This window comes from Notamacropus eugenii, chromosome 1, assembly GCF_028372415.1.
Source record: "Notamacropus eugenii isolate mMacEug1 chromosome 1, mMacEug1.pri_v2, whole genome shotgun sequence".
Taxonomy (NCBI): domain Eukaryota; kingdom Metazoa; phylum Chordata; class Mammalia; order Diprotodontia; family Macropodidae; genus Notamacropus; species Notamacropus eugenii.
The window spans coordinates 706,573,571-706,600,652 of record NC_092872.1 but is presented as its reverse complement, the minus strand read 5'-3'; the positions used below and the strand labels follow the sequence as shown (position 1 = coordinate 706,600,652).

The following is a 27,082-nucleotide window of genomic DNA, read 5'->3' as shown; positions in this document are numbered from 1 at the left end:
AGTATCTGGGTCCAGGCTGGGGGGGAGGAGTTAGAGTGGAATGAAGCCTGGAACTCAAAGGGAGAACATGGCAGATGTAAGCTTGCTCTATCTCTCCAATGCACATGGGAGGTGAACCACAAACAGCAGGTCGGCATTCACAGTTTGTTTTTAATTCGATTCTTTGAATTGATATTTCCTGATGGACTGGGAAGACCACTACTGATATGTTTACTCCAACCCAAAGCATGAATTTCACTTGGAAATTGGCCACCACCTTCACTAATGAGTCAGAAGCCTTAGATGACCAGAGCCGGGGTCAGGGGGGAAAAGCATCCCACCAGCCTCATGGACCAACCTTTACAATGGAGTTCTGCTATTGACACAATGGAGGTTTATTAAAACAGCAAGATTGGTAAAACATCCTCAGATACCAATTAGAAGGAGAACATGAAAAACAGCCCTCCTTTCTGAGAAAGGAAGTAAGAGAAGGCATTTTGACTGCTCTGCATTTAGCAATCAGTCTGAGTTGATAGAAGAACACTAGAAATTGTAGAAAAGAAATCAGATTAAATCTAGAACATTCCATCACTTTTTTTTTTTTGCTTTAGCAGCTCTGAAACAGGTAATTAAGAGAGGAGACATCTCTGTTCTTGCCTCTTTCCAAGGTCCAGTCATAGCAGAGGATTCTGTTATTCGAGGTACATCATGGTGAAGGGCTGGGAGGGCTCGCAGGAGCAAAGGGTAACTCTGAGTCCTGATGAAGAGGGCCCAGGTCACCGCAGCTTTAGCTGCAGGACAGGCCTTGGATCTGGCTACGCAGGGTAAAACTGCTTGAGTAGATCTTTTTTGTTGATTTTCCCCATCTGGTTCCGTGGGATTTCCTCAACTAATAAGATTTCAGAAGGGATGGTGTAGGCCGCCATGTATCCTCTGGAAAAGACAAAAATATTTGATTATAGGTTTAGAGGGACCAGTTCTTTCCAAGAGTCTAGAAAGTGTTTTCTGGTGATGGATCTGAAGGAGCTAGAAGTAGAAAAAGGAAAGAATATGAATGTGGTGGGTTGGCATCCTTGGGGACATTCTTGGATGGGGCAGATGTCCTCGTGCAGACAACACAGGATGGATTTTTAGGACTGTTTTCTCATTATCATCAACAATAGGCATTTATTATGTACCTACTATGTTCCAGTCCCTGTGCTGAGTTTTGCTGATATAAAGAAAGTAAAAACCAGTCCCTACTTTCAAGGAGCTCACATTCTAATGCGAGAGACAACATGTACAACCACCAAGTACAATGAAGTATGGTTCTCCAACCTCTTTGCCTGATCCTTCTCAGTCTCTTTGTCATGATCACCATTCATATTCTGTTGCTCCCTGGCTGTGGATGTCTCCTAAGGCTCTGTCCTGGGCCTCCTTCTCTCTCTTTCAGAGATCTCATTTATTCCTAGGGGTTTAATTATCATCTCTATGCAGACCACTCCAAGCTCTTAATATCCAGTCTGGGGTCTCTCCTGAGCTCCAGTCTCAACATCACCAAATGTCTATTAAACCATTCAGACTGGATATCCCACAGGAATCTCAGACTCACTATCTACAAGGTGGAACTCATAATCTTCCTCCTCAAACTTACCCCTCTTTTGAGCTCCTGACTCCAATTGAGGGTACCTTCATCTACTCACAGCCAACCAGATTTGCAATCCCAAAGTCATTCTTGATTCTCTGCACTTCATTTTCTCCCATAACAACCAGTTCCAAAAGTCTTACTGATTCTATTTCCACATCACCTTTTGCATCCATCTCCTCTCCCATACCCAACCACCACTGACACTTACCTGGACTACTCCAAGCCTCCTAACTGAGCTCCCTGCTTCAAGTCTCTTGTCCCTCCATTCTATCTTTCCTAGAGCTGCCCAATTGAGATTCATAGAGCACATGGCTGATCATGTCATTCTCTGTTCATTAATGGCTCCCTATTATCTCTAGGATCAAGTACCAACTCCCACTCCTCTGCCTGATGCTCAAAGCCCTCATCCAATCTGGATTCAGTCAGCTTTTCTGGACAAATTACTTCCCATCATGCACTTCATGTTCAAGTCAATTGGCCCTATTTCCTATTCTTCATAGAACATCCCATCCCCTGGCCAACCTGGAAGGCATTTCTTCCTCACTCTTGCCTCTGGGGATGCCTGGCTTCCTTTAGGGCTCAGCTAAAGTGCTCCCTCCTACGTTACATGAAGCCTCTCCTGATCCCCTTACTTGCTGGTGTTTTCCTTAGATCTTGAAATTCTTTTACCTTTATTTTGCATCTCCTTACATGTGTATACTTTGATTTCCCTTAGCAGAGTGCAAGCATCTTGAGGGAGGCACTATTTTTGTCTCTGTATTTCCAGAGTCTAGTACAGCATCTGATATCATTTGTTCATTCATTTAATAAGTCTTTATTGGGCAACTAATAAAGGCTTATCAAATGAATGAATGAATGATCACCACATACAACTCCTTTATTTTATACATAAAGAAATTGAAACCCAGAGAGGACAAATCAGTTGCCCCAACTCATAAAGCCAGGATAGCAGGGCAGGGGTCAAACCCAGCTCCTCTGACTCAACAGTCCACATTTTGTACACTCTACCACAGAATCAGGCACCATGCACACGAAATACAAAGCTCCCAAATGATGTTTTGATATCACACAATAGAAATGATCTATATACTTCATCATAATGCTTGTCCTTCTTTCCATCTAAAGAGAATCAAGTTACACACTACCTTAGCTGTGCTAATGTGTATTTTTACAGAGCTTAACCATCTTCACCAACTTGAAAAACACACTCATTCAACATGTTGTCTTGGAATGGGTGATGAATCCAGACTTAACTACAAATATTTAATGAACCACTATGTACTAAGCATGAACAGGCATACAACCCCCTGGGAATTTAATATGAATCCAAGACAATGAGTGACATGGACAAATGTTCATGTCCATTTTGGGAAGGATTCTGAAGTCAGTAGACAGTAACTTTCCTAAGGCTGCCAGGATCAAACCTGAGTGATCTGGACATCTGAACTCCCAGAGTGCTAAAGGCTAGTGTTGCCCCTGCTCCTGGGGTGGTGCGCAAATCTGGCTTGAAGTTCTTTTAATAAGAACAGCAGTTGAATATCAAATTCTTTGGTGCTTCCAAGGTTTGTCTATTCCATATTCTATGAAGATTTGGTCCACTGTAAAGATATATAGGCAAGCAAAGGATAAGTTCCCACTCCTCTCACTTTCTCTCTGCTTCTGTCTCTCTTTGTCTCTGTCTTTTTGTCTCTGACTCCCCGCCACCCCCTCCATAATTATACTTCAGTTACCATGAACTGATGACATACTATTTTGAGTTGATTTTCCAGTAATGGTGATGGATTTGATTGTTTCACTTCTGGCCAATGGCCCACATTTCACAGAATCAGACTCTTAACCCTGGAAGGGCACTCAGAGGTCATCTAATCCAATCTTCCATCTCGGGCAGGCATCCTTTCTACAGCATGTCTGACAGATGGTCACCTGACCTCAATTTGAACATTTCTAGGAAGGAGGAATTTAATTAACTCAAATGGCAGTCCATCATTCCACCGATGGACTCAGAGAATCTTGGAGCTGGAAGCCTGAGAGCTCATTTAGCACAACACCTTCATCTTAAAGTTTGTTTTTTCTTTTATTAAACCAATATCTGCCTCCTTGTTGGATTCCACTCGTTGGCCTTAAGTTCTGTCCTTTGGAGGCACATAGTACGAGACCACTCTCTCATCCATATGTCAATTCTTCAGAAGTTTAAAGACAGTCATCACGATTCTTCTTTGTAAGATAACTGGTTGAGGCTTAGGGAATCATGGGAAAGATGGAAAAAGAGTAAAACTGCCTACCCTTCCTGGGGATTGAACCCTGACTTCATGATTTCTGTGCTCTAAACCAAAGAGCTCAATAGCCACAGGGCCTCTATTATAAGCAACTCATTCAGCTACAGTGTGTTAATGTATCCTGGTAAACAAGTACTCATTATTTACCAGCCGGGATTTATTTTATTATAGCTGCCTTATCCCATAGGGGCACAGGGTAGGTAAAAGAAATGAAATTATCATTCTTCATGATTTGTCCAATATGAATCGTTACTCATTATGGGCAAGTGGTCATTTGCAAGGCTATATTAAAATAAACATGGCTTGGCACAAGTGTCTGGAAGTTGCAGAGGATTAACTCTTTGGTATTTCCAGTTGTGTCATGTTGCATAGCCAGCAATTGGATGTGGCTGAGAAATCCCAAATCGCGGCCTTAACAGATGGTGCTGTTTATGAATAAACATGAGCCTAATAGCCTTATAGGTCTGTGTACATCTGCCCACAACTAGCAAGCATCAGCGGACACGACGAAGTACATTGGTGATATGCCTTAATGGCGCCATTATCACGCAATAACATGGTGCTGTTAATGCATCCTGCTGCAAGCTGACAGGGTTACAGCTATGGCTTCCTGCAGCAACAATGGTTTACCCATCAACACCAGGGGATCTTGGGATGGAAGCTGCAATTTATGGCCCCTCCACTATGTGCTGACTTGTGATTGGAAGCAGCTGTGAAACCCCAATTGTGGGTGACATTGTTCCTGGAAACCCCTTGGGTGGGCAACCTTACATGGGTAGGTAACATCTGTGTGCCATCGGCAGCTGTTGGTGGGATCAAGAATGTTTCTGGACTTACATCCTGACACAGGCATGGGAATGGACCTATGGGCATGTGATTTTGTGTGTGTGTGTGTATTTGCAAGCATGCATGTAACATAAATCTACATGCCTCGTCACTGTAGAAATGCTGGCCAATATAGCCATAGCCAAGGTCTAAAGTGGAGAAGGGGAGGTCTGGGACTTTTTGTTCAAATGATGGACATAAGGATTTATGGTGAGATTTTCTTCCTGTAAAGACCCACTCTTTATCCAGAAAATTTCTCATATGGACATTTATTACCATGGCTAGCAAAATGTCATGATTAGAGGGTTTCTATGCTCTACTCAGCTCTCACATATAATTCCCACACTTGGTTTTTTGGTAGTCTGCTACTTTGAGTTTTTAATGAATGGAAGAAACATCATAGAAATAGAGCTGGAAGGAACTCAGAAGTCATCAAGTCCAACCCTCCTGATGCCAGCATTCCTTCTAAAACATTTACAGTAATGGCCACCCAGTCTCTGCCTGAACACCCCCAATGGCAGGGAAACCCATTCTGTATTTGGATATCTGTAATTATCCAGATATTTTCCTTATACTGAGCCAAAATTGGATGCACTGTAACTTTTACTACATATTAGTTCTAGTCCCAGTATTCTGGGACCAAAAACAACAAGATTAATCCCTCTTGACATTTAAGAAGCAATCTAGTCTCCCTGCAGCCCCTGCCCCCACCCCGTTCTCAACTCTCAAGTTCTGGAGAACCAGAATGAACATCTCAGGTCCTTCAATCCACCTTTGATAGGTAGGTTTCTAGTTTCCTCACCATCCTGGTCTCCTTCCACCAAATAAGTGTGTTCAGAAAATTGACATTGATTGTGTAAACACACTTGGTGCCAGGAATACAATTCTTCCTCACCCCTGCCTCACAGAATCCCTCTCTTCCTTTGAGGTGCAGCTGGAGCACTACCTTCTGCAGGAGGCATTTCCTGATTCTTCCCAGCTACTTGTGCCCTTCCCCCCAAATTACCCCGTATTTAATTTTTTGGTACATATTCTCTTTACATTTATTAAACACTTATCTATGTCCTTGTTGTCTCAAGCTCCTTCTGAGCAGGGCTTATTTCACTCATTGTATTTCTATCACCAGCACCTAGGACAGCATCTGATAAATAGTAGGTGCTTAATAAGTACCCACTGACTGACTGACCAGTATGGTCCCAAATGTGCAAAAACAGAGACATTCAGTACTGACCGGACTGGTCTGAATGTCAGGATTTTGTTGAGAGGAACCTGGAGCTGTAAACAAATCTAAGGCATGACCTGTTTATGCCTTAAACTCTCTTTCGGGGAGGTTTCACACAGCCAGGGTTTGGGAAAGGGAGACTGGGAGTGGTGGGGCACCGTGGAGGGGGAATAAGGAAGGTATTTTCCTATTATGAATGAACAAGTGAATATAGATTTATTTCATTCATATTATTTTGGACTATTGCCCCAGGACCATCTTCTGGGATCTACCTTCTCCTCCACCTTTGTAAGAGATGCTTCTCTTAGGCTTTGAAATTAGACTCCAGTGGAGGAGGACAAAGGCAGATGTACACCAGAGAATTCTACCGGTTCCCAGGGTTGCTGTTTCAAACAGATGTCCTAATGCTAGGTGTTTTCAGCTGTGGCCTTCCCTGCTCTGTGCAGTAACACTTAACAAGCGTGGTCCCCTCTCCATCCCTCTTACACAACGATCATATTCCAATTCCCCCTGGAGTTCAAAGGAATCAATAACACAAGGCCATGGCACTCAGGCATAGTTACAGCAAACCCCATTAGAATGAACAGCCAATTAAAAATGTGTTACTAGCAAATAAATAATTTGCCACATTCAGTTCCTTTTGTTTTCTGATCAATGACTGAAGGTATCTGTGCCACATTCTAGCGAGCACAACGATACAGAACACGTCACTGAAACATCACTTTGATTCTTGTATTTCTTCCCCATTGTCTCCTGAGTCCAAAACTCTCCTAGCAGTTGCTGAGGATTTGCTGTTAGACCCTACCGGACCCACATTCTCCTTTCTCCAGCACTGTGTTGACAATTCATCTGTTGTCTTGTATCTACTTAACAAGCACCCATTGTTCCTATGTTGTGCTTCCCAGTCCAATGATGGCCCTTTACCTTTATCCTTCAGTATCAAGTACAAGGCTATGAACATCAAAGGGGCTTAACAGATGTTACCTGACTTGAATCAGCAAGTGACAACCATTTTGGATATCTCAGATACTTCTTAACTAGATGGATTTCTGCGAATACAGCTGACAATAATATGAATCAAGAGTCTGTTGTTTTTCAGTCGTGTCTGGCTCTTCATGATCCCATTTGGGGTTTTCTTGACAAAGATACTGGAGTGGTTTGCCATTTCCTTCTAGCTGTCCACAAACCCAAGTCCTGAGTAAAATCAAAGCATCATTATCAGTGGATGTAGACTGGGACCCCATGGGATTCCATAGCAGATAGCTATGGGCCCTGTTGGTGACAGGCTTCCAGGATATGGCATTTGACTGGGTGGAAAAATAAGAAATTGAATCTGACTCTAGAGTTGTATGCTTTGGGTCAAGGAGAATGGTTGTAATTGAGAGTAAAGGATAAACTTGTGGTAGATGACTTAGAAGGGAAGATGACTAAGGTCAAAGAAGACAACACACAGAATTACAGAATTATCACTTTCGAGTTGGCAGGGACCTTTACAGGGTATTTGATGCATAACTCCCTTTTTTGAGAGGCAATTTGGTGCAAAGGCAAAGGAACTGGATTTGGAGTCACTTAGCTACTCTGGGTCTCAGTTTCCTCACCTGTAAAAGTGAGGTTGTTGGGTTAGGTTCCAACTGAGTGATCACCGAGGTTCTTTCCATTTTGAAATCCAAGATCTTATGATTCTGATACAGACTCCATCTGGAATCTGCTTTGCTAAGCATGATATGGACTCTGCACATTTAACCAGCCCAGTCTCATTGGTTATGGAAAATAACTGAACTGGTCAATATGGGAAAGGATGAGGTTGAGAATAATTTATAGAGAGAAGCTAGATCCAAGAAGGCAGATGAGCTCTCCCAGAGGGAGCAAATGTAAAGAGATATTAGACAAGTCAGGGCAGAAACTTTCTATCTTGGCCAAAAGTCAGTGGGGAAAAAGGGAATCACGCTAATGGAGATGGAAGGTGGCAGGGACCAGGATATCTATGCTGGAAAGTGAGAGAAACAGAGAGTGGAGGCCTATGGGAAACCCTGGATATTGACGATTACAGTGGAGGCAGGTGAAGTTGAGGGGCCTGGAAGTTGTCTAGCAGGGAAGGAACAATTGTAGGGAAGTCTCAAGAATAAAAGCCTTGAATTAGTGACGACAGAAGAGGAATCTGGATGGGAAGGAAAGCAAGAAATGTCTATAAGAAAATTCAAGGCTTCCTCTGGGAAGCCTTCACAACCAATATCTATTCAGTGCAGCCTTGGCTGGGTTCCACTCAGCGTAATTCTAGTACAGCACAATACGTGTCCTGATGGTTGTGTCATTCTTAAAGAAAATCATCACTCATCAGGCTATTAGAGAAGCTATTAAAATGATTCAGGAACCTCGTCATGTTACCAAGGATGTGGGCTTAAATGTTACTAACGCTTAGAAATTCTTTAGGAAGCAGACCAGTTACTTCGTTGAAAAGTGGTAGTTTCTCTTTTTTTAGACAGAGGTAGCCTTTGAATATGCGATCCTGATAAATTAGACTATCTCCTTGGATTCTTCTAAAGCAAGTCCTTTCCCAAAGGAGTTGTTCTCATGGCTAGGCTCTGAAACAGTGGAAGGAATGCTGGAATAAGAGGGAGGAGACCCCTAGGAGGGTCTCCCTGCAAACACTTACTAGCTGTGTTATATTGGGTAAGTTATCTGGCTTTCATCTCAATAAAATGGGCTGGAGAAGGAAATGGCAAATCACTTCAGCATCTTTGCCAAGCAAACAACAAAGGGATCCTGAAGAGTCCCACACGACAGAAAAACGATCCCACAAGAGCAGCAACAAAAGGACCTCATAATCCCTGTACTGTGCAGCCAGCTGGCCCAGTGGGTAGAGCATCAGAGCTGGAATCAGGAAAAACCATGTTCAAAGGTGGTCTCAGATTTATTAGCTGTATGACCTTGGGCAAGTCAACACTGTTTGCCTGAGTTGCTTTAATTGTCAAATGAGCTAGAGAAGGAAATGGCAAACTACACCAGTATCTTTGACAAGAAAACCCCAAATGGGGGTCACAAAGAACTGGACATGACTAGACAACATTAATGAAACTCTGAGGCCAGTAGGTGGCTCAGTGGATAGAGTGCTGGGCCTGGAGTCAGATCTGGCCTCGGGCACTTACTACCTCTGTGACTGCAAACTGTTTAATAAATACTCCAGTGTCTTTGTCAAGAAGCCCCCTGGACAGGATAGCCCAAGGGGTCATGAAGAGTCAGACATGACTGAACAACTGACAATCTCAGAATTACAGACTTTCAGAATTAGAAGGGAACTCAGAGGCTGTGTGGTCCAATCAATACCTGAAAAATGATCTTCTCTACAACACCTATCAATCAATCAATCACTCAAATCAACAAGTACTACACTGGGGATCCAAAGAAGGGCAAAAAAACCCCCAAAAACCTCCACCATCAAAAACCAAAATATAATCTCTGCTCACAAGGAGCCCACAATCTAATGGGGGAGGCCACATGTAAACATCTGGGCATATATAAAATACATTCAAGTAAATGGGAGGTAATCTCAGAAGGGATCGGGGGGACCAGAATTGTGGGTGGAACCTTCCCACAGAAGGGAGAACTTCAGTTGAATCTTGAAGGAAAATCTAAGAGATGGAAGTAAGGAGAGAGAACATTCCAGGGCTGGGGGTGGGGGTGGGGGGAGAGGCTTGGACAAAGTCATCTAGTGTGTTAGTTACCCCTCCCAGCTTGGGGTCACTGGCCACTTTGATGTCAAGTTATCCATGTCACTGGTGACAAAGCTGAACTGCCTAGATCTGTAGGGCACTTGAATGGAGCCCTCCTTCCAAGCTGATGTCAAACCACCTCTGTGACAACCTCTGTGTCTGATCAATCATACAAGCAATCTGAAGATACTAGGACATACCATGGTCCCTCCCATGGGGCCTCAGACCTCTGATCATCCTTTGGTGCACAAGGACGTTGTTTGAAGCAGATGACTGGACTCATCAAGGCTACCTAGATGACCTGCTACTATTTCCTTATGTCTTTCGGTTGTCAATCAGCTCCCCATGAGTCATTTTTACTCTGTTCTTTCTAGTCCAGAGATCATTTTCCTTGGCAGAGAAAATGGGAGCAAAATGTGACTTCAGTAGCTTCTGTCTTCCCTCCACTGCTGATTATCTTTAGCGCGTAGCTAGCATCCCAAGCAGAGATTTTATTCCTGCTTTGATATTCTTCTTCCTCTACCCCCAACACATGTACAAACAAAATTCTAGTTATCCTTGTCTTTCTCTGCCAGCCTCAGCTCCTTCTGGGGTTTAGCACTAGTGACTCTCCCCCTAAAGGACTGGGCCACACACTTCTGTCTTCACCTTCTGTTACCTGCCTTTGCTTTCCTCTTTGGAGTGAAGGGAATCCTTCAGTTGGACTTAGAAAGACCTAAGTTCCACCTCAGACAGCTGGGCAAGACACTCAACCTCTCTCAGCATCAGTTTCTTCATAGGTAAAGTGATGAAAATAGCACCTACATCCCAGGACTGTTGTGAGGATCAATCGAGATAATGTATATAAAGTGCTTGGTAAACTTTAAAACAGCATCTAAAAGTTAGATATCAATATTATTAGTTATATCAAGTCTTTTAAAAATATAAAATGCAAGTTTTTATGGCTTAAGAGACAAAATCAGTGCTGATCAACGATGACTAAACAGACCGTGGTACATAAAGTAATGGCATATCAATGTACTGTAAGAAATTACAAATGTGAAGAACTCAGAGAATCACGGGAAGGCTATGGATAAACGGACTCAGGGTGAGGTAAGCAGAACCAAGAAAAAAATGTACTTACTGGCTACAACTGTGTAAACAGGAAGAAAAAAGGAAGAACTCTGTGTAATTATTTATAGTGACCAAACTTGACTCTAGAGAAGAGCTCAGAAAATATACCTTCTTCCCTTCTGGGCAGACGTGGGGGACTATGTGTGTAGAATATTTCATATGCTAGCAGATACATTTTTTGCTGAATGACTTTTTTCTCTCTCTTCTTTTTAACTCTTTATATCAAGGGATATTTACTAGCTGGGAAGTGAAGAAAAATATATTTGGAAATAAAGATTGTGTAAAAACAAAAAATATCAATGAAAATGAGATTTTTTTAAAACCTAAATTAGTTGGGATATACACCTGCATTGGTTTCTTGAGACCACTGCCCCTTTTCTTCTTCATCAGAACTGTTTCTTTGTGTCTTCAAATTTCATTTTTTAGATCTTCCCCACTCCTCTGGAGATGACATCATTAAAGCTATACTTCATGGGACCCCACATTTTAATGAACCCTTTAAAATTCATTTTCCCTAAATTTAGAGTATGTGCTAGACTATTCACGCTTTTCTTTTCCTTCTCTATCACAACTGCTAAGATACAAGTTATTTCCCCTCAAAACTCCCATAACTTCTACCCCAGTTCATTACTTCCTTGTTGGAGAAAATCAGATCCAGAATAGAATTTTCTCCTTGTTAATTCCTCTTCCTTTTGAAGGATGGAATGATCACTTAGCAAAGTCAGGAAATTATTAGCTGCTCTGCTTTTGCCTGAGAGTTCCAGCAGATTCTGGATAAAACAAATCTCTTTTCACTATTCTATTTTGCTTCTGGGTCAGGATTGTGACCTGCTTCTCAAAATCATTATCTGTTTCCTTTTACCTGATGAATATATTGGGTTTTTTTCCTACTTTCATTGATTTTCACATCTTTGGTACCGGAATTTCCTCACATAGGTACCTTTTATTAATATAGTTACTCATTCCACCCTCCCACCACCAATTTTCTCTCTCTTGAATAAAGTATACCATTCCAGAGCCCCGAATCCACCAGTGTCAATGATAACTGAGATCAAAGTTGCTTCCTTCGGTTAGGCTTTCTAGGTCATCTTGTTTGATACTATATATAGACACCTCAGGTCATGAACTTTATTATTTCTCTCTTTCTTGAATTTTCTCTACTGTGTCTCTACTGAGAGTCTTCCTCCACTACTACTTCCTGTGGTATCTAGGATAGAAGTAGAAAGTCTTTCCTTTTTCCCTTTCAATTTAATTTTGATTTGATTGGCTAAACTCCAGGCAAATTATTCTTATCAGGCTTTCTTAGGTGTACTCCACTCCTGATCAGAAGCCTGTCATTCCTACCTTTTAAGTCACTGTCTAGAAATACAAATGCAAATTTAGTGGAAAGAACATAAGATAAAATACACCAGTCAAAATCTTGGACTAGAAACTAGAAGATTGCATAGTTACTTTATAAATAACAGGTTTTCTTCAGAAAATCCTTCTCTATAATCCAACTACTTACTTCCCAGATACTTCTATTATCTCTTATATCCTTTGAAAAGGAAAACTGAGACCAAGAAGTAGTTTGATTAAGATATGCTGCTCAATAAAGAAGAAACTCAAGGGTTTGTTAAACTATATATTTATCAGCACATAAGTGCTGGATGAAATGTCAATTGCTATGAAGTTTTCTTTCTTCAGACTTTAAAATCTTTTGTACTTTTTGGTGCTTAATACAATTTAGCTCAACAAGCACTTATTAAAGCCTGTTGGATGTGAAACAGAGGTTTCAAACATGCAGCCCACAATACTCCTGAGTGCTCTTGAAACCGGATTAAAATGTAACTGGGAAATATCTGACAAAGTAAATAAAAATACAACACATAATGTCACATAACTAACATATATAATATTAACATGGGGTTTTCTGAGTTGATACGTGACCTGTGGGGATGCTTATGTATGGTTTGGTGGCTCCCATCTCTATCTGAGTTACACACCACTGTTGTCTAGCACTCCACAAGACACTAGGGGAGATATAAGGAGTCCATAAGGTCTGGGTCCTTATGCCTGTGAAGTTTACATTCCAGTAGATCATAGTGACCAACTTTTGTATTTTTCAAAAAGCTTTGGATACATTACTTCATTTGACAATCTTTTCCTAGGGATGCTATGTGGCTGAGAACCAAGGAACAACAGGTTTTAGAAGAATCAAAATGGCAGGTGATTTAGAGGATCATGGAGAGACCTCTGATGGGTATAAGTAAGCTGGAGTACTGTCGTCAATAACTGCCTTCCTTTGGTTCAGAGATTTGGGGCAGTGGATCAATGTCCTCAAAGCACTAAGCAGGAACTCTCAAGGAAATTGGGGCTATTTCATCCTAAATGAGAGTCAATACTGTAAAAGCAAAGTGTGGAGTAATACCATTCTCTCCCCAATAAATGAGAATATTTGTAACACACATGATCTAATCAAAAAATGCTTCCTACAAGTGTGTTTGTGTGGGAGTCTGCTTGCATATGGGAAGGAAGAACATAACCCTTTAATTAGCAGAATATATAGATTTTAATAGATACTAATCATCTCCTAAAATTAGATAATGGAGCCAAAACAACAGATAAACAGACAGTTACGTTATTAAGAAGTCAAAACCTTAAAGAACACTTCAGTCTTTCTCACTATCAGAGTATGCACAATCTCTTTTTCTCTCTGGTGAATCTGTATATCCATGGGGGAGATGTACCAATCAATCAATTTACCAACACGCATTTATTAACCACTTACTATATACTAGGCACTGAAGACACAAAGAAAGAACAGTAGCAACTGCCTGCAAGAAATTTACAATTTAGTGACTCAGAGTGATTGTTGTGGAGGGAACACTGGACTCCAAAGACCCGAGTTCAGGTACAAGCTCAGTTGTTAACTGAGAGAGTTAACATCTTCTAAGCCTCCTTTTTCTCTGGAAAATGAGAAGAATAACACTCATACTACAAGTCTCAGGGGTTACTGCATGTTGGATATAATGATGTACATAAAATGCCATATAAATGTCAGCTAAATGGAGGCTAGTTCATGAGCACTTTCAACGTCAGAAGACAAAACCACTGCAGAGGAATGGGAGCTCATATTCAAAAAGTCTGCTTTGCCCTTTGGAAGGGGAGCTTTCCTCTTCCTCTCCTTCACTTTCAGCTGCCTCCATGTCACCAACCTGGGGCCATGCCCAGCATTGACAGGCAGCTCCCTGGCACGGATCCTGGTACATCATGCCAAGTCCACCGAGTATCTCCACCATCACTCCCCAACCTGCCTCCGAACCCAACAATCAACACATCCTGCCATATGGACGGCTCTAATGCAGGATGGCGCCTGTCACCGTGAAGCTGGATCGAAGGCAAAGGCTGCAAAATGAATCACTCTGAAGAGGGACATGTGTCTCCTGCCAGTGAGCATGAAAAGTGGGGAAAACAAATGGAAGTGACATTTAAAATAAAGGAGGGAGACAGGGTGAGAGGGAGAAGGGGAGACTGAAGGGAAGAGGCAGCTGGTTTGGTGCCTGTGAGACACGTTAAGATGAGAACTAGGGAAAGAGGTGGGGATGCCCGGAGGAGGTGTTGCCACCTCCCGCCAAGCACTCAGCAGCAGAAGCTTGGGGCTTCCAACTTGGATGCCCAAATCTGAAGGGCACCTCACAAGCTTCCAAATCAAAATCGCAGGTGATGCAGAGAATAATGGAGAGACACAGGACGGCTCTAAGCAGACTGTGCCATTGTCATGAGTAATTGCCTTCCTTTGGTTTGGAGATCTGGGGTCTTGGATAAACGTCCTCAAAGCACTACATAGGAACTGTGTTCAAAGGAATTGTGGCTGTTGAATCCTAAATGGAAGCCAGTCTTGTAACAGGGAGTTTAGAGGAACACCATTCTCTACCCAATAAATGAGAATATTTGCAACTCACTCTACCTAATCAAAGAGGAGATCTGAGCTGTCTGGTTGGCATCTGTCAAAGACAAAGAGCAGAACATTAACAGAATGTATCTCTGTGGACCATTCTGTTCTCAATCTCTTGTTTTGCTTACTTAGGCCAACTCGATGATGAGTACCTGCTTGGAGGTTCCTTGTCATGAGAAGGCCCAGCCTCCACCAGCTCTCCCACCTACTCCACCTTCACTTGCTGCCTGTGCCAGGGGCGAGGCAGTCCTCACCACCCACTTTCAGCTTCACTTTGTTTTTATCTCCGTCTTTTAGAACCGAGCTCCATCAGGGCAGGGACCATCTCACTTTCTTGTTTTTTGTATTCTCAGGGCTTGGTGCATAGAAAGTCCTTAATAAAGATTCTATTTAAAGGAAAACACCACAACATTTGTCATGTGTTTTTTATGCTGAAGACTGTGTTAGCATGGACTGAGGTCACCGAGGGTCTGGGTATGTGTCTCCTAATTGATGACAGAGTGGGAGACCCAGTTCAACATGTTGGCTGCAGACAGCTGCCTAACTGGAGCAGGCACCGAATGGGACATGAAGCCAGATAATACGGCCCCTGTGTACAAAGAGCTTATGGACTAACAAGCATGCAAAGAGAAGTAAACAAATAACCCTAACAAATGGCAGACATATGATAAGTGACATACAAGAGATGGGTGCTAGGTGACTCCATAATGCTCAGAGTGCCACGCCTAGAGCCAGGAGGAACTGAGTTCAAATCCAGATTCAGACATTTACTAGCTGTGTGACCCTGGGCAAGTCACTTCATCTTGTTTGTCTCAGTTTCCTCATCTGTAAAATGAGCTGGAGAAGGAAATGGTAAACCACTCCAGCATTTTTGCCAAGAAAACCCTGAAAAGCGCCATAAACAATTGGACACGAAAAAATGACTAAAACTGACTAAAATGACTGAAAATGACTAAACAAAAATAGGGGATGTTAAGAGGAAGGGGGGGGTCCTTTCTGTTTAGGGTACCAGGGAAGCCTTCATGAAGGAGGTGTTGTCTGAACTGGGCCTTGAACAATTGGTTGAACATCCAAATTTATTTCAATAGGTGGAGATATAGGGCAGGGGAAATCTCTGGCAGAGGAAACACTTAATCTTTGCAGAAGGTCAATGTGGGCTATGCTTGGTGAGCAGCCAGGCATCTAGTCTGACTCAACCACAGGATAGACACATGGGTGCAAAGGAAAATCAGGTGGAGGCCAAAGCAAGGGGAGGTACAAAGCATGAAGGAGCTTGATCCTTCTTATGTAGGCAGAGGGCAGCCAAAGAAATTTTGTGAAAGGTGAGAGTAGAGGCATATACGTGTGTTGTTGTTATTTAAGTTGCATCCACTCTTCGTGACCCCATTTTGGGTTTTCTTGGCAAAGATATTGGAGAGGTTTTCAATTTCCTTCTCCAGCTCATTTTACACATGAGGAAACTGAGGGAAACTAGCTGAAATGACTTGCCTAGGATCACATAGCTAGTAAGTGTCTGAGGTTGGATTTTAACTAAGGTTTTCCCAACTCCAGGCCTAGTGCTCTATCCACCGTGCCACCTGGTTGCCTGTGTGTTTGTGACATGATCAGAAATATGCTCTAGGAAGACTAATTTGGCAAAAGTATGTAGGATGGATTGGAAAGATGAGAAGTCAGGAGTGGGGAGACAAAAGACTCTTCCAATAGCTCAGACAAAAGATAATGAGGACTTGGGAGAGAATGAAAAGCAGGGGCACAGACAGTGTGGAGTTAGGATTGACAGGATGTGAGGGGTTATGGGGTATGGGAGGGCATTGTGGGGGCTGGGAGACTAGGAAAGGTCAAGGGTGTCTAAGGTTTGGGGCTTGGGTTATATCCTGGTTAATAAGGATGACTTCTCAACTGCCAAGCTGAAAACTGGCAACAGGTAGATTTTTTGTTCTTGAGAGAAGTTTTGGGCTATAATTTAGACCACATCTAGAAACAAATGTGCTCTGTGTCTGTGCGTTATGGGGCTAGCAGCAAATCAGCAAGGTCCAGGAATAAGCCAAGCTGAATTCAGATCACACGCTGGTTTCAAGCAGATCTGGCCCAGCAACTCAATTAGAGCAACCTGAGTACTGGCATCAATCAACTCACCAACATTCATTAAGCTCCTCCTGTATGCTGTTCTAGGATCTGGGAGCACACAGAGGCAAAACAAAAACATACTAGAAGACCTCACAAAAATAAAGCAAGCAAAAAGTTCCTTCAACAGGGCTGTGTGGACAGGGAAACCTGACTGCAAACATCTTGAAAAATACAAAAGGACCACATAAGAAAAAAAGGTAACTGGACGGGTTCTGATTGTCATTGATTAATACATCAGCATAGAGGCAATGGGAGAAGGTTGCTGACCATCATTTCAGGTCTTTTCCCTTTCAACCATAAGCTCCTCTCTCATGTTCTCCTTCCCCATTACTCTCTCAGCAGCAAGACCCTTGGAGGATCCTTGGCAGGAGATGTCACTTGGTGGAAAGTTGTCGACTTCAGGGAGCTGTCCAGCCTATGATAAGGCAGGGATCATGGTGAAGTGTGAAGTGGATCCAGGACCCTGGAGGAGTAGTTAGAAACAGCAAGCTGTCCTGAGAGTCCTTCCCCCCATCTACCCATTTTCCTTTCTAAACTTTCATAGAAACTGCAGCATCAAGACCAACTGTAGTCTCTTCATGGAGTGAGGACAGCTGTCTATGCATAGTGAGGGGTGGCTGAGGCAGTGTCATGGAGCTCAGGGCAGCTACAGGGTAAGGGGATAGAAAACTGCCCTCTCTGTGACCTTATAGGCCTAGGATGCTCAGAAAAGGCCTACCATGATTCAGCATAAGACAGTAGACCACTCTGAACTTAGGTTCAAAGGCCAGGGACAAGTCCATGGCATTATCCAAGCTTATATTTTTTGATATCACTGCTAGAAGAGAAATTTAGAATCACTAGCCCACTGTCACGTACAAATTAAGAACTTATTAAATTCCTTTTGACATGAATGATGGGCACCTCACACCTCCAAAGGGCACCCTTTTCTAGGGAGGGAAAAGTGAGTTCAAGCTCAGCTGGTACAATGCAGAGAAAGAGGCTTGAGGGTGAATCAAATTGCAAAGTCCATCATGGCTTACTCCTCTGGGTCAGCTGCATGTTATGTTTGGGCTCTGAAGCAAAATAAGTCATAACTGGACAGAAACACCACCATGATCACTCTCGCTCACCACAATGACTACTCAAGGGGAAAAAGATCCCAGCCTTGCTCCTGACCTCCATCAGTCCCTCCCCTGGACTCACTGACCACAGACTCTTTCCCCATCACTTCTACCACCACATAGAAGCCAGAGCACTTTCGAAATACAAAGGGTCCTGTCCCCACTGTCTGGCTCTCTCTTAAATACACTGGCAGTAGCATGGATGCAATCACCTGCCACTCATTTTGGCTAATCATAATAGCCCCTGGATAGCCTGAGTGCTCTAGGGGAATCTCCCCTGTACCGCCTGAGTCCTTTCCCCACTCTGTACCCCATGGTGCCTTGTTCTTCCTGCTTTTCTAGCAGATGATAACCCTGGGTGGATTCCATGCATTTGCAATGAGTTTTATGACCTGGTTAAATCCTCCTGAAAGAGGAGCTCAGCTGGGAGGTGTTAACAACTGCTTGTCTTAGAATGTAAAGGGAAATAAAAGTCTCTTAGCCTGGGTCCTGGATTGGACCATGCATAATTAAACCCTGTGAGGAGTTGCAAAAGGGAGACCAAAGGATCTCCACCTAGGGAGTGTCTTTCAATAGAGGGCAGATGACCATGGTGGAGGGTTTAGTTATAGATCCTCTCAGCATGGGGGAAAGGGGGAGAGAACTACATAACCCCAAGCAGCCCTAGGAGGAAAGATCTATTACTTCGCGGAGCAAAAAACATGTCTACTCCCAGAGAAAGAGTCAGGGAGATTGACTAGAAGTACAGAAACTCAGCAGGTGCAGGTTTAACTCGACCTGCTGATGGGAAATACAGATTCTCAGCCTTCTCTGGACCTCCTTTTGGGCACAAAAGGGTTAACATGCTATCTGCCTTGAATGCTCGACAGACAGCAGAACTTTGCACCTGGGGAGCTGGACTCTGTGAAACTGTCTCCAGGAAGGCTCTCAGCCTAGGGTGCTTGAGAAGCAGCCTCCCCCCATGTCTCCCCCAAACCAAAGTAATTGTTTAATCAAAGCAGCAACCGGCCAACCAGAATCTTCCTTGCCTTTGTTAAATTGTAGTCTTCCAACTGTGATTTTGCAAATCCAGGGGAATCTTTAATTGCCCAGCTGTGCCGCCCCTGATGAAACAAGGATTCCTACTGTTTGTGAAATCATGTTGGACGCGCCAAAAATATCTTTAGTGCTAAGGAGAAGGAGGCGAATTGGGGTGGGGAGGGATGGGGGAAGGGAGACCAGGAGGAAGATTTCTTGGGTAAATTGGGAATGGTGGTATGTTGATATGTGACAGAAGTAAAGCTAAAATTTAATCCACATTACTTGAAAATTTCCTCCAAGAGTCTTTGCTTTTAGACCCTGGCTGTGACTAGGGCTGTAACAAGTACTACCTATCAAATACTATTGGGTGTGGGGAGGCTAGTGCCATGACCATTGAGATGAAGTGATGAGAGAGGACAAAAGGTCAACAGAGAGTGGAGATCATCAAGCTCTTTCTGGGGAAGAACCGGGAGAGAACATTGGTAGAGTAAAGAAGGGAGGGAGAGTCACAGCAAGGTTAGGTAAAAAGAGGGGAGAAAGGAGCGGGGACATGATAAGGGAGGGAGGAAGAGCAAAGTCTGGTTGTCAGACTGTCTTTAAGGAGAACAGAAAGAAAGGTTACCCTGAGAAAGCCTTAGGTTGTGACTGTCTTGAAGACTGAAATCTCCCGGCGGAAAGGTGGTAGACCACAGGGGCAGAATGAGGCATACATTTCAGATGTGTGAATTTGTTTTTCTTAACTATGCTTATTTATTACAAGAGAAGGCTCTCATTTGGCTGGGGGTGGGTGGGTGAGTAGGGATAATTATGGGGCAGGGCAGTTATAGTGATAACAAAAAAGAAAAGTGTGTCAATGAGTGCCAAAGACCAGAAGGAAGGGGGAGCAAGATAATCACAATCATATTAAATTGAATACACATTAATAGAAATTCATGGTTTCATATATAACCTCTTTTTTCTTTTCTTTGAAAATGGCAATGTTACTGTTTGTTGATATTAACATTCAGGATAAAAAAGAGAAGAATTTCAAGAACAAATGAATAAAACTATCCTCTATTTTAGGGGATGCTTGGTCTCTTGACTGGGGTGATGAGGGCTGAGTGTCTACCTTTGTGAATGCTCTCAAGGAAGTGTGGCATATGACAGGTCAGTCACATCACAGAAAGAAGGGCAGTCAGCTTCAAGGCTGAGGCGCTCAGGAGTCAAATTTGCTTTCAAACAAAGACAATTGAGGTCTCCGCACTTCTGTTTGGAGGGTGAAATAGAGCATTAACTCCCCTCCTCCCCAAGAGTGTTTGCATTTTAGAGCAGGCCTTTGGAACAGAGCTAATTAACAATCTTGCTCCTGATCTGGGGGCAAGAGAGGAATAAAGAAATAAGAAATCTGTCTGCTTCTTCACAAATATTCCTTCTCTATGCCTCTCATCCTGAATAATTTATTTCTACAGCTGGATTTGCTTTGCATCTCAGCTCCATCCACATGGATTTCTCTGATAGAGTCAAACACATTTTCCCCCTCTACATTTCCTCTCTGGATTGAGAGAGATACCCTTTCCTTGATAGTCCCCAAAGGTTCTGCTCCTAGCACATTGGGGGTGGATCACCCCATATGCTCCTATTTGTCTGCCCACAGTGCTGCACTTTATACTCCAAGTCCAGATTCCCTGAGGTCAGACTGGAGGAAATACTTTCAAATTTGGTTTAAAAGACTTCTCAGCCCTCAGTGGTGGGAATGAAGGGAAGATTTCTATCTCTATAAGTATAACTTCCATTAGGCACTCAAGGAAGAACTTTTATAGTGGAGGTGAAAATGTGTGGGGTGTGGGCAATACTGGAACTTTGCTCTCATTAGAATTGATTCAAAGAGGGAAGACTATATATATATGTGTGTGTGTGTGTGTGTGTGTGTGTGTGTGTGTGTGTGTGTGTGTGTGTGTGTGTATATACACACACACACACATTCAATTGGATATAAAAATCTGTGTTATTTAAAAGGGAAAGAGGAAGGAAAAGGGATATGAGAAAGAGGGGTGATTAAAGGGAGAGTAGATGAAGGGAGGCAGCAGTAAGAAGCAAAACAGACTTTTGAGGAGAGACAAAATAAAAAAAGGAGAGAGAGGGAGAGAGAGAGAGAGACAGAGAGAGACAGAGAGAGAGAGAAGGATAAGCAGAAAAAAATAGGATGGGGAGAAATACACAGTTAGTAACCATAACTGAATATGAATGGGATGAGCTCACCCATAAAATGGAAGCAGATAGCAGAATGGATTAGGAATCAGAATCCAACAATATGTTGTTTATAAGTGACACACTTGAAACAGAAAGACTCAAACACAGATAAAACAAAGAGCTGGAGCAGAATCTATTATGCTTCAGCTGAAGTAAAAAAGGCAGGGGTAGTAATAGACAAAGCAAAAGCAAAAACAGACCTAATTAAAAGAAATAATGAGGGAAACTACATTTTGCTAAAAGGTACCATAGACAATGAAGTAATATAAAAAAATTTTAAGGGCAAATTTCTCTGATAAAGGTCTCATTTCTCATACGTACAGGGAAATGAGTCAAATTTATAAAAATAAGAGCCATTTCACAATTGATAAATGTTCAAAAGCTATGAACAGGCAGTTTTCAGAAGAAGAAATCAAAATTATCTATAATTATATGAAAAATGCTTTAAATCACTTTTTATTAAAGAAAAGCAAATTAAAATATCTCTGAGGTGCCACCTCACACCTTTCAAAAATGATAAACGTTAGAGGGGATGAGGAAAAATAGGTATACTTACAGACTGGTCTAATCACTCTGCAGATCAATTTGGAACTGTGCCCAAAGATCTATGAAATTGCGCATACCCTTTGACCCAGTAGTACTACTACTAGGACTGTATCCCAAAGAGATCAAAGGAAAAGGACCTAATTGTATTTATAGCAGTTCTTTTTGTGCTGACAATGAATTGGAAACTGAGGGGATGCTCATCAATTGTGGATGGCTGAACAAGTTATGACATATGATTGCGATGGAGTACTATTGAGCTATCAGAAATTACTAGGAGGGTGGTTTCAGAAAAGCATGGCAAGATCTATATGAACGGATGCAAAACGAAGTGAGAAGAACAGGGAGATCATTGTGCACAGTAATAACAATGTTTCAGTGATGATCAACTGTGAAAGACTTGGTTACTCTGATCAATACAATTGTCCCCAAGACAATTCCAGGGGAGTCATGATGCAAAAAGTGCTATCCACCTCCAAAGAGAGAACTGATGAACTCTTACTGCAAACGGAAGCATAATTTTCTTTTTCTTTATTTTCCTTGCTTTTTTTGTGATACAGCTAATACTGAAATACGTTTTGCATGCTTTCACATTCATAAGTGATATTTTGCTTGCCTTCTCAGTGGGTGGCGAATGGGTGGGAGGGAGAGAGAAAATATGGAACTCAAAATTTAAGACAAAAAGAGTGTTAAAAATAAATAAAACTTTTAGAAAAGTATAGCATCTATTTATTTGAGCTGGAGGGAAATAGTTCTGGGGCAGGGGGAAGAGAATAAAGGAGGGGCAGCCTCTCATTGAACAATCCCCGAATCATACTGTGTTTTACAATGACCCCAGTCCTCTCCTCATGAAGGCTGATCTAAAATTGGTTTATGATGATGGCAGGAATAATTTGGCATGTATAATTTCAAATAATCATTTAAAATATAATGTTAATAATAGTTAATATTTAATAATAATTCAAATATGATTTTTAAAAAAATCAAATAATTTCTATACCTTGCCCATTCTTTCAGGTCCTTGTAAGAAAGTGAGTGGCCTTCACGAAGCTTGACCACAGCAGTAATCCTCTGGCCCCATGTCATATCTGGAACTCCAATGACAGCCACATCTGTGGACAAAATGAAGCAGTCTGAAAACACTCTGAAGACATAATGGACAAAGTCTCTAGGAGGTTCAGATAACAAATCAAATGATGAGGAACATAACACCATAATGCTGTTAAAGGAGTGAACAATCTAGTCACTGCTGGAGGCCCAAGTTGAAATAATAATAGTGATAACATCTTACAACTAATACTTATACGGCGCTTTATAAATATTATCTCATTGGATCTTCACAACAATCATGGGGGAGGGGAAGGTGCTATTATCATTCCCATTTTAGAGATGAGGAAACTGAGGCAAACAGAAGCTGCTCAAGGTTACACAGCTAGCAAGTGTCTGAGGTAGGATTTGAACTCAGGTTTTCCTGACTCCATGTCCAGCGCTCTATAGACCTCATCACCCAGCCATACTTGGCAAAGGAGCTTCTCTCTAATCCACAGCCTAAAGAGATCAAAGAAGCACAGAATTACAGTAAAATGGAAAGGACCTAACCCCTTCATCTAACCCCTTCATTTCACAGAGGGGAAAACTGGGGAAGTGACTTGCCCAAGGTGTCTAGACTCTGGCTGTGCTCTTCCATGCTGAGTCTCTAGGTGGCCTCTGCCTTTCTCAGAACTACCAAGGCCTGCAGGGGCTGTGTTTTAAACTTTAAACTGTGTTTAAACTAGAACAAGGAGCTGTGAGGTCCCCAAGCTCCTGGAACCCAGAGTCCTGATGGCATATATACCTGGGGCCTTGTCATTCCCACCAAGTCATACTCATAGTCAAATCCACAGAAAAGTGATGGAAAAGTCACTAGTAAGGAAAGCCCATATCCAGGGATAAAGATGGTGAGGCCAGAAGTGGAAACTGGGCTTCCCTGCCCAAGACAGGGGCAAAGTTCCTGTCCTAAAATTCAGGTTGAGTTGTAAGTCCCTGTTAGCTCTTTCTAAAGACATTGCCTTCATTCCCCATTTTGACACTTAATGTTTCTCCTTTAGCATTCCTCCCCACACCTCGAGAGCCACCTCATGTGACAAGGAATATTATTTTAAGAGAAAAAAACTAAAAAAAGACGAAAAAGAGATAAAACATTCACAACACAGATCAATGCACTGAAGACATCTGAACATCTGCATGACGACCCGCAGCTTTGGCTGCTTTGCGGTCGTTGCTGGAGTCACTGTAGACCGTGGAGTCTTGGTTTTGCTGATTTCACTCTGCATCAGTTCATGTCACTTTTCAGGACTTCTCTGTACTGATCCTGTGCATCCTTTCTTTTGCGGATGTCATTGAGCCATTAAGTCATGTCCAACTTTTAGTAACCCCATTGGGGGTTTTCTTGGCAGAGATGCTGGAGGGTTTGCCATTTCCTTCTCCAGCTCATTTTACAGATGAGGAGACTGAGGAAACTCGTTAGGTAATTTACCCAGGGTCACATAACCCAGTGTCTGAAGTTGGATTTGAACTTAAAACTCCTTAAGTCTCGGACTGGCATTCCATCTACTGCATCACCTAGTTCTATAGATTAGTGTATGTGGAACCTGATACTGTCTCTACAATCCACTATCTATCTTATATGTTGTCTATCTCATATATTGCTGTTCAGTGAGAGGAGTGGTGTATATGTGTTATTGCTGTTGAGTTGTTTCAGTTATATCTGACTCTTCGTGACCCCATTGGGGGTTTTCTTGGCAGAGATACTGGAGTGGTCTGCCATTTCCTTCTCCAACTCATCTTACAGATGAGGAGACTGAGACAAACAGGTGATGTGCTCAGGCTCACACAGCTAGTAAGTGTCTGAGGCCAGATATGAACTCAGGAAGATGAGTCTTCCTGACTCCAGACCCAGCACTCTATCCACTGTACCACCTAGCTGTCTGCCCTTTCTTATAGAATAGTAATTAATTGTCTATTAAATTCATAATTTTTAAAAGTCATTCCCCAATCAATGGGCATTTACTTTGTTTCCTATTCTCTGCTACCATACAAAGTGTTAAGATATATATTTTGGTGCCTATGGGGACTTTCTCTTATCAATTACCTCCCTTGGAGTTTTGTGCCCTGTAATAGAATCTCTGAGTCAAAGGTTATAGGCATTGTAGTCACTTTATTTGCATAATTTCAAACTGCTTTGCAAAACGGTTGGTTGGACTAAATCACAACTCCGTCATTGTCTAGTGTGCCTGTCTTTCCACAACCCCTATTTCCATCTATTGTCATTTTTACCAATTTTCTGTTTGTGAAGTGAAACTTCAGAACTCTTTTGATGTGCATTTATTATTAGCAAATTGGAGCTTTCTTTTGTATGATTGGCAATAGTTTATAATTCTGTTTATTCATATTCTTTGGTGTCCTCACTTGTTCCAGCCTATAGGAATATTCTGTCTTAACAGTTTCCCCAAGATCAGTAATGAATGAATATAATCTTAATAAGGAGCCAGAGATGTCACCAAGATCAAAAATCACCAGTCTGTCTTGTTCCACTTGATGCCTAGCTCTCAACCAACATGGCATCCCAGATTTTGAATTCAGCCCCTCCCCAACTATAACAAATAAAATACGATTACTGAGTATTTAAACCTGTAAGTGATCCTATCTTATTACCTGGTTTTTCTAGATGGAGAATTTATGAACTTCAGGATATCCAGAATGGTTTATCTAGGGTCCAGACTATGACATGGTTAGTAATATCATGACCAAAACTGGCCCAGAGCTTAAGCTTTGATATTAAGAAGCTATGGCATTGACTGATGGTATAACAATGATCAAAGGAAAATCCAGAAAAGTTATCAGGGCTCTTTTTCTGATGCTAATTTTCATCACCTCCATTAAATCCCTTTTCCAATGTGATTTTGTCAAGGTAGGTATATGCTTTGCAACTGAGTAGATAATCTTTGAGAGTGTGTCTTCCCAAAAATTCATTGACTTGAGGCCAGCCTAATGAACAGACTCTCTCAGCTGACTAAGACTAATCCTCAGACAGCAGATACAGAGCCCACCACTGAACCTAGCAAAGTCTGCCAGCATTAGAATCCAGTAGAGTAGCCCAGGGTCACCTCCATGCCACAAGAAGGCAGTGGATAAGGAATTGGAGGTAATGAATATTACCATCAGAAGACACTGGAGTGACCATCACCTTAGGAAACAACTCAATATCCCTTAAGTGGTAGGATAATAATGGCCAGACATGATGAATATGAGGAATTCAGGGAACCATTAGAAGACCTGTATGAACTGATACAGATTAAAATGAGCAGAACCAAAATATTACATGTAAGGACTACAATAATGTGAATGAGAGGAAACCAACTTCAGGATAAAGAGAAAAACTCACGATAGTCCTGGAAAGTAAATAGAGCATGCCCTCCTCCTCTCAACAGAGAGAGGCAAGCTTGTCTGGGGCCTGATTACAGAATCCTCCATGTACACATGCCGGATCTGGTCATTGCATCAGGCGTTTCTGCTGAAATTTATTTTGGGGGCAATTATAAAGGAAGGCTCGATTTGAAAGAGTTTGCACCCCCCCTCTTCCCCTGAAATGATTATGATGTAAAGACAAATGGCATTAATAAAACTTATTTTTTGGTTAAGCCTGGAGCTAAAAAAAAGTGATGAGACCCTCCTTTCTCTGCAGTGATAGGGAACTCTGTGGAAGATTTAATGTATTATCCGTGGTGTGTTGGTCAATTTTGCTTAACTACCTTTTGACCTCTCTTTCATTTTATTCTTTCCTGTAAGGAAGGAGGACACAAAGAAGAGGAGACAGAAAAGGCAGTTAGCTGCTCCAGGGGATAGAATGCTAGATTTGGAGTCAGGAAGCTCTAAGTTTAAATTCTTCTTCAGACCCTGACTAGTGGGGTGGCCCTGGGCAAGTCACTTAAACTCTGTCTGCCTCAGTTTCTTTAACCATAAAATGGAGTTAATATCAGCAACTACCTCCCAGAGTGGCTGTGAGCATCAAATGATTATGTGAAATGCCCTCCAAACCTTAAAAATGTTCAATATACTATTGTTCTTATTTTTATTATTAGGAAATGAAGATGATATCAAATTTCAAAAAAGTTATTAGAGATCATATATTAATTTTTTGAAACTCTAAAACAGCTCTAAAAAGAAAAGAGGTGTGGTGGTACACATCTGTGACTCCTTCTACTGAACTTAGTAGGCATTTAGTAAATGTTTATTGATTGACTGGTTGCAACTGGCAGAGGCTGCGGCCAGTGGGTCACTTGAATGTGGGGAGAAAGCTAATGAAGCATCTGAACCAAGTCCAGCGCTGACA

General features: G+C 42.1%; 1 protein-coding gene across 5 annotated transcripts in view; it reads right to left on the bottom strand.

The window, feature by feature from the left end:
* Positions 1 to 350: 350 nt before the first annotated feature.
* The window catches only part of ACSF3 (acyl-CoA synthetase family member 3), a 250,324-nt gene continuing 223,592 nt past the window's right edge, over positions 351 to 27,082 (bottom strand). For all 5 annotated transcript variants that reach the window (XM_072636361.1, XM_072636357.1, XM_072636359.1 and 2 more), the window contains 2 exons: positions 22,712 to 22,823; positions 351 to 912 (listed from right to left, as the gene is read on the bottom strand). In XM_072636361.1, coding sequence (XP_072492462.1) covers positions 795 to 912; positions 22,712 to 22,823 — 230 coding nt within the window. In that variant the 3' untranslated portion in view covers positions 351 to 794. The remainder of the gene's footprint in view (positions 913 to 22,711; positions 22,824 to 27,082) is intronic.